This window comes from Brachionichthys hirsutus, chromosome 6 (assembly GCF_040956055.1).
Source record: "Brachionichthys hirsutus isolate HB-005 chromosome 6, CSIRO-AGI_Bhir_v1, whole genome shotgun sequence".
NCBI classification, from domain to species: Eukaryota; Metazoa; Chordata; class Actinopteri; order Lophiiformes; family Brachionichthyidae; genus Brachionichthys; species Brachionichthys hirsutus.
The window spans coordinates 12624881-12633479 of NC_090902.1; the positions used below are offsets into that span (position 1 = coordinate 12624881).

At 49.3% G+C, this 8599-nt stretch overlaps 1 protein-coding gene across 1 annotated transcript; it reads right to left on the reverse strand.

Moving 5' to 3' along the window:
- Window positions 1-39: 39 nt before the first annotated feature.
- On the reverse strand, window positions 40-8599 carry hdac3 (histone deacetylase 3). The gene is made up of 15 exons (XM_068740633.1): window positions 8474-8599; window positions 7678-7760; window positions 7416-7558; window positions 7251-7332; window positions 7014-7070; window positions 6868-6923; window positions 6638-6771; window positions 4688-4768; window positions 4537-4610; window positions 1814-1878; window positions 1549-1638; window positions 1393-1451; window positions 1190-1269; window positions 919-1076; window positions 40-834 (listed from the first exon to the last, which is right to left on the reverse strand). The coding sequence occupies exons 1-15, from the start codon at window positions 8526-8528 to the stop codon at window positions 765-767; spliced, it is 1287 nt and encodes a 428-aa protein (XP_068596734.1). The 5' UTR covers window positions 8529-8599; the 3' UTR covers window positions 40-764.

The window sequence follows — 8599 nt, forward strand, 5'->3', positions numbered from 1 at the left end:
CGTCGAGGGTGATCGAGGTCCCACACAGACACGGGCGATTTAGTTCGGTTTAATAAAAACGAGTAGACCATATCAAAAATCACATAAAAACCTGAAACAGTACAAGAGAAATTCTTCAATGGACAGATTCAACGTGAACAGCCAGGAGCTGATCATAAGACACGTTTAAACCAGTAATCAATCGGCCTCGTCAGTCAACCCTAAAAGACCAGAGGACAGATGAGGACAACAGTTTGGATGGACACCAAAGAAGCTCGGCTTTCCACCGATCTTCATTTCCGGAACGTGTCGGAGCTGAAAGGCAGATGAGCTCTCAGAATGAGAGAGTTTTCGAGCCTTCTTCAAAACTCTTTTGGACTCTAAATGCAGCCGTTAATCCTAATCCAAACAAACCGATACCTACGAATGAAGTCCTTTTTTTTATATGCATGTGCACATTTTTGATCCATACAGTTTCCTCTTTCTAAACAAAAAATAAATGTATTTAATGAGATGACAAAGAAAACGACGTAGTAAAAAGCTAAGATCAGAATCTGTACGTTTCAGAGTCCTCGCTTTACGACCCGACACGGATCCGAGGCTCAGCATGTTCCGTAAGTCAACATGCGACGAGTGAAATAAACGCAATGCTGCTGCGTTCAGCGACGTCGCAGATTCTGGTTCCGGCCAGTTTTCCTCAGTCCGTAAAGACGTTATGACTTTCTGTTAAATCACCAGTGAAGACGTAACGGAACTGAAACATCCCCTCCTGGTTTTCAGAACCATCATATTTCCACGTCGCTCTCTTTGTCGTTGTCGTGGTCGCCATCGTAGAACTCGTTGGCCGCCTCCGGCCTGTGGAAGACACGCCATCGACATCCAGTTAGTTGCAGCAACATTTAAAGGGTCGTCTTCGTCTCGCGCCCGCCGTCCCCTGACCTGGTGTAGTTTTCCTCGGCCCCCCTCTCGTCGGGGTCGGGTTCGTCGTTGCGTTCGTAGGCCAGTATGTCGGAGGGAACGTCGTGGATCTGCACGCTGGGGGCGTGGTTCAGCATCTTCAAGTTCTCAAACACCGTCTGACGGATCTGCTCCAGGTACTGCACACGGAAAACATCACGGCCTTTGAGATTCTTGTAAACTGTTAGGGATCACATCAGGCTCTCTTGGTGGGGGGGGGGGGGGGGGGGCGGTAACCAGGACGGCTTTTCACCTGTCTGGAGTTCTGGTTTTCTATCCTGGTGCTGACATCTGGGTGAAGCGTGAAGTCTGGAGCAAAGTACTCAAAGTACTCTGCAGAGGTCAGAAACAACAGGGGGGGGGGGAGGGGTGTCATTTTTCTGCTTCACCTTTACGCCAAAGTAAAAATAAAAAGTCTAATCCCTGCTCTGCCAGCAGAGGGCGCTGAACACTCACCGCTGTAAGGCAGCTCGTCACTGATGGACTCGTCCAATAACAGAGACGTCTCAAAGGTCCTACAGCAGGACACAGCAGGCATCTTTAATACCCTACGGTGTGTGTGTGCGTGCGTGCGTGTGTGTGCGTGTGTGTGTGTGTGTGTGCAGCACCTACCAGCAGCGAGCCACGTTCCTCACCGTGTACCCCCCTCCTCCCAGGACCAACAGAGGAATCTTAAAACTCTTCACAAACTCCACACACTCACTGAAACACAGGAACACACGCACACACACACACACACACACACACGCGCACACACACACGTTAAATAAAACTCATTAGTTAATTATGGATGAACTGAATTAAAAGCCGCAACAAAGCGTGACAGACTGGGAGAAAGCCTTTAAGTCAATTCAGCTCAAACAAACGATGAACTGACCCGTGTCCTCGTATGCTGAGGTTGAAGCAGCCCAGCCGGTCGCAGCCCAGAGAGTCTGCTCCACACTAGAGGGGACGGACACACACAGGTTTAACGCGAGGACACACGGGTTTAACAACGTGAGGACACACACACACGGGTTTAACGCGAGGACACACACACGGGTTTAACGTGAGGACACACACACGGGTTTAACGTGAGGACACACACACGGGTTTAACGTGAGGACACACACACGGGTTTAACGTGAGGACACACACACACGGGTTTAACGTGAGGACACACACACGGGTTTAACGTGAGGACACACACACACGGGTTTAACGTGAGGACACACACACGGGTTCAACGTGAGGACACACACACGGGTTCAACGTGAGGACACACACACGGGTTTAACGTGAGGACACACACGGGTTTAACGTGAGGACACACACACGGGTTAACGTGAGGACACACACACACGGGTTTAACGTGAGGACACACACACGGGTTCAACGTGAGGACACACACACGGGTTAACGTGAGGACACACACACACAGGTTTAACGTGAGGACACACACGGGTTTAACGTGAGGACACACACACGGGTTTAACGTGAGGACACACACACGGGTTTAACGTGAGGACACACACACGGGTTTAACGTGAGGACACACACACAGGTTTAACGTGAGGACACACACACACAGGTTTAACGTGAGGACACACACACACAGGTTTAACGTGAGGACACACACACACGGGTTAACGTGAGGACACACACACAGGTTTAACGTGAGGACACACACACACAGGTTTAACGTGAGGACACACACACACAGGTTTAACGTGAGGACACACACACGGGTTTAACGTGCGGACACACACACACGGGTTTAACGTGAGGACACACACACACAGGTTTAACGTGAGGACACACACACACAGGTTTAACGTGAGGACACACACACACGGGTTAACGTGAGGACACACACACACAGGTTTAACGTGAGGACACACACACACGGGTTAACGTGAGGACACACACACACGGGTTAACGTGAGGACACACACACACAGGTTTAACGTGAGGACACACACACACAGGTTTAACGTGAGGACACACACACACGGGTTAACGTGAGGACACACACACACGAGTTAACGTGAGGACACACACACACGGGTTAACGTGAGGACACACACACACAGGTTTAACGTGAGGACACACACGGGTTTAACGTGAGGACACACACACGGGTTAACGTGAGGACACACACACGGGTTAACGTGAGGACACACACACACAGGTTTAACGTGAGGACACACACAGGTTTAACGTGAGGACACACACGGGTTTAACGTGAGGACACACACACACAGGTTTAACGTGAGGACACACACACACAGGTTTAACGTGAGGACACACACACACGGGTTAACGTGAGGACACACACACACGGGTTAACGTGAGGACACACACACACGGGTTAACGTGAGGACACACACACACAGGTTTAACGTGAGGACACACACGGGTTTAACGTGAGGACACACACACGGGTTAACGTGAGGACACACACACGGGTTAACGTGAGGACACACACACACAGGTTTAACGTGAGGACACACACAGGTTTAACGTGAGGACACACACAGGTTTAACGTGAGGACACACACAGGTTTAACGTGAGGACACACACGGGTTTAACGTGAGGACACACACACACAGGTTTAACGTGAGGACACACACAGGTTTAACGTGAGGACACACACAGGTTTAACGTGAGGACACACACGGGTTTAACGTGAGGACACACACACACAGGTTTAACGTGAGGACACACACGGGTTTAACGTGAGGACACACACACAGGTTTAACGTGAGGACACACACACGGGTTTAACGTGAGGACACACACACAGGTTTAACGTGAGGACACACACACGGGTTTAACGTGAGGACACACACACAGGTTTAACGTGAGGACACACACACACGGGTTAACGTGAGGACACACACACACAGGTTTAACGTGAGGACACACACACACGGGTTAACGTGAGGACACACACACACGGGTTAACGTGAGGACACACACACACGGGTTTAACGTGAGGACACACACACAGGTTTAACGTGAGGACACACACACACGGGTTTAACGTGAGGACACACACACACGGGTTAACGTGAGGACACACACACACAGGTTTAACGTGAGGACACACACGGGTTTAACGTGAGGACACACACGGGTTTAACGTGAGGACACACACACGGGTTTAACGTGAGGACACACACACACAGGTTTAACGTGAGGACACACACACGGGTTTAATGTGAGGACACACACACAGGTTTAACGTGAGGACACACACACGGGTTTAACGTGCGGACACACACACAGGTTTAACGTGAGGACACACACACACAGGTTTAACGTGAGGACACACACACGCAGGTTTAACGTGAGGACACACACACACGGGTTTAACGTGAGGACACACACACGGGTTAACGTGAGGACACACACACGGGTTTAACGTGAGGACACACACACGGGTTTAACGTGAGGACACACACGGGTTTAACGTGAGGACACACACGGGTTTAACGTGAGGACACACACACAGGTTTAACGTGAGGACACACACACGGGTTAACGTGAGGACACACACACGGCTGCCTCCGTCACACAGCAACACACACATCAGAACCAGAACCAGAACCGCTGACCTGGAGCACGATGCATGTCGGCTGGTAAAAATCCACCACCTGTTTGATGACCGGCTGGAACAGCTGTCTGTAGCCTGAAACACACCGGTTACCATGACGACCGCATCGCGTACACAACGACTTGTTTGTCCTCCCGACAGGCTTTACTCACTCTGGTCGTCAATGCCGTCTCTGAGAGGCACGTTGAGGCAGTAGTACCGGCCGCTCTCTGCTCCCACCTCATACATGTCACCTGAAGGACGCGCACACACACACGCACGCACACACACACACACACACACACACACACACACACACACACACGCACACACAGTTTCAGGGATTTAACACCAACTCTCTCACTTCATGCGTGTCCCTGTTAAAATGCTGATCTGTCCTGAAGCAAATTACAAATAGACAAAATGTAGTATCCATAAAAAATACTTTTGATAGAAGACGGGCACGGTGAGCGCTGTATGCGTTCTGTATTCATCTTTGGTGTCAAACAAATACACGCACATGGACCCAGCCTTCAGCGCGTCGGATAAATCTACGAGGCTCATCACGCTCACGCTCTTCTGCATGTTGGGAGGCAGAAATAAAGACGTGCAATTGAAGCTGAAGAAGAGCGATTACGTAAAAGAGGAGGACATTTTAAACTGGACAGTGCAGAAAAAATGTCAACGTTGAAGGTGATAAAGACCAAAAGCAGCAGCATGAAGGTCCTAAATCAGGAACTTCTGATGGGATGAACTGCGACCTGGGAAAGCAAAGTTTACCACAACAGCAGCCACCAAAGTCACTATCTCTCCGTGCAAAGGCCACAGAATTCACTCCATCTCTCTCTGGTAAACCAAAGGAACACGCTTATGGGAAAATCCTTCCTCCAGCAGAGGAACTAGGACCGAGCAATCCCAGCGCTGGACGGCAACCCTCTGAAGCATCACGCCGTTATCCGAGCAGGAAAGGACACAAATAGCAACTACGATCGCTTATCATGGCCGCCATGGATGAGGAGCCGGGACTGTCCGGAGAGGATCAGCCATTCCTTGGAGCTGCCAAACATCTGGATGGTCACTATCAAACATGTCTGCCGCTCAGAGAGCCAGAGGTCCGTCTGCCTAATGAGAGGAAGGTTGTGGAGCAGAGGGTTGCACCGCCTGGGCTTCAGAGAGACTCACGGTTCCACCTGCTCGAAAAAAGGTTCCTGAAGCCGAGTTGGATCGCTGCGATGGTAAAGTCCGGTGCTTGTCCGTCATCCGACGACAGGAAAGCTGAGAGCCGTGTCCGTTTTCCAGGGACATCTCTGAATGAACAGTTACTCCCAGGCCCTGATCTTGCCGGCTCGCTCATAGGAGTTTGTGACTCGATTCAGGAAGGAGCCAGCTGTCATTACGGCAGATACCAACTCCATGTCCCATCGGGTGCGAGTCTCTCCACCCGAGGCTTCTACGGTGGCCACGGGGCGAGTTAAGTCAAGCGCCGGTGGAGTTCAGCAACCTGAAGTCGGACTTTGAGCAGCCATCTTTGCCTGTTGAAACTGGTGCTGGGCGCGGGCTGGTGCATTCAATCTGATATGTTTAAAGTTAAGATTGAGCTCCAAGAAAGGCCCCTTCCTCGCACAGGAATCCTCTCAACTGTGAGCTCTATTTATGAGCTCTATGCATTCTGAGTCCTGCCATCCTGGTTGCAAAATTGATTTTGAGGGGCCTCTGCAGAAGAGCACTTGGCTGGGATGAAGCAGGCTTGGATCTGCTGGACAGATGTGTGGAACTTCTGGATTTTAGATCAGTTACACCGCTGTGGCGATGCCAGCCAAGATGGTTCAGTAACGTTCCTGCTGCTGCGACACGAGCAGCATCAGAAACGCCGTGTCTCTATAACGGGGAAGTCTCGTATCCAGGAACAGGCCTCTAGGAAGCCGCGAGTAATACCGGTAAACATTGTCTGTTCCTTTAAAACTGTTCAAGTACTTCAGGAATACAAAAAAAAAAACATGAGCGGTCGACCAACTGAGCAAGAGCAGAGGAAGAAACGACACCAACCCTCGAAGGCTAAACCTGGAACATCTGGACTGCTGTTTGGGGTTTGAAAGCGTTTTCACCGGATTAAAGCGGCGTACCTGTTCCTGGAAAAAAGTAGTTCCCATATTTGTGGAAGGACACAGTCATGACGCGGTCAGTCAGGTAAAAAGCTTCCTGGACACCGTCGCCATGGTGAATGTCTATATCAATGTAAAGAACTCTCGGGTGGTACCTGTAACACACACACACACACACACACACACACACACAGCTGTAGAGGCAGAGACGTGCGTGTGCACGTGCAGCGTTTGCTCCGGCGTGTCCTTACTTCAGCAGCTCCAGTATACTGATGACGATGTCGTTGACGTAACAAAACCCAGACGCCTGAGAAAACGCACACGCAGAAACACACACAGTTCAGCTCTCTGCGTTTCGGCAACGCGACGAGACCAACGGGAAGGACTCGCGTCTGACCTCGAACTTTTTAGCGTGGTGCAAACCTCCGGCCCAGTTGATGGCGATATCGCAGATCTAAAAAAAACAAGAGTCCAACACTTTTTTAATATTCAGCAGAAACTATCAAGCAGAAATGAGTTTGGCCTGAGATCCTAACGTCGGTGTCTACGATGATTGTGCGAGCAGCGCGTCGCACCGCTAACGGACCCTGTGGAAACGCCGACGCCATTTTAGATTGGTGCTGCGCGTGTTTACCTTGTGGTTGAGCTGAGTAGCTCCTTGCAAAGAGGCTCCAGTGTATCTGGAGCAGAACTCAAAAAGACCTGGAAACACAGGACTGAGGGGAAAACACAAGACACCCGTGATTCCAGCTGATCACTGGCATCGATTTCAATCAATAAAAGCAACAGTAATACTCACCAGTCGTCGCCCACGTTGAACGTGTTCAGGCTCTTCGTGAAGCCCTGCATGTTATTGGGGCTGACCTTCTGCAGGAAGTCTATGTAGTCCTCGGAGTGGAACCGACACATGTCGTGCTGGGACGCTTTGTACGGTTTGAATACCTGACAAGAAAAAATAGGAATCTCTGTCGAGTGCAGCACAATGGGTTTTTTTTTTTTTTGCCAATTGCTACACCAGAGTTTGTTCTCCTCAAAAGAGTCGCCTGCTTTGTCCTGCTCACCATCATTTTCTTGTAGAGTCCGTAGTGTAGCACCAGACTGTGAGTCAGAGACAAGCGGTGAGGTTTCATCGGGTGACCGGCACCTGGCGGACATATTTCAGTTACACTTTAAAGACGCGAGACGATTCACAAATTAAGTCACGGCGCATCGAAGTGGTTCACGTGACGACAGCTCGTTACATAAAGTCGCACGCTGTGATTGAACGATTACCGACAGAATGATGAGGTTCTGTCTGAGAAGGGATCTAGAACGTCTAAAATACTCGATCTGTAGGGCTTTTTTTTTTATAGTGGGTACAAGACGATTCTTTATGTCTTTAAATATAATTAAGATCCTATTGTTGATTCATAAACGTACAATAAGAGCTAAAGTACAGTAAAAGCTCAAATGTCTGCATGCATTGCCTTCATATGTTTAACTATTTCTGCAGATCTAATCATTTTTATCGAAGATCAATGTGTAAATATTAGAAACAGATTATTTAAAATGTTGACGATGCTGCCAGAACATGATATAATTAAACATGAAAACAGTAGCACAATATGGGATAATTTAATAAATAAATGTATACTTGTAGCTTTTCGTCGGCTAGATCTGTGAGCTAGGAGGTCAGAGGTTGTGCTGTAGTGACAGACTCGTTTTATAGAGGTAAAAGGACAACAGAACGCTGAACGCGGACCATAAAAACAAACACGATGAAATAAAGCATCTTCTGATGTCGTTAGCATGCGCCTAGCTAACACCAGTAGCACCGCTTCCCTTCGGAGGCCTGTTCCGGTCGCGAGCCAAACTCACCGTAATGAAAGTTGCCCACATCCGGGTCATAAAAATAAGATGTTCTATTTGTCATTGTGAACGAAACCGCTTCTTACTTCTTTCGTTAAACTATAATTGTTCTTGCGGCGCTAAATACCACATTTT

Coding starts and splice junctions, on each gene's coding strand:
- hdac3 (XM_068740633.1), bottom strand. CDS start 8,528: ATGACAAATAGAACATCTTATTTTTATGACCCGGATGTGGGCAACTTT. Junction 7,071..7,250: donor CTACTCAGCTCAACCACAAG/GTAAACACGCGC, acceptor TGTTTTTTTTAG/ATCTGCGATATCGCCATCAA. Junction 4,611..4,687: donor AGACGGCATTGACGACCAGA/GTGAGTAAAGCC, acceptor GGTGTGTTTCAG/GCTACAGACAGCTGTTCCAG.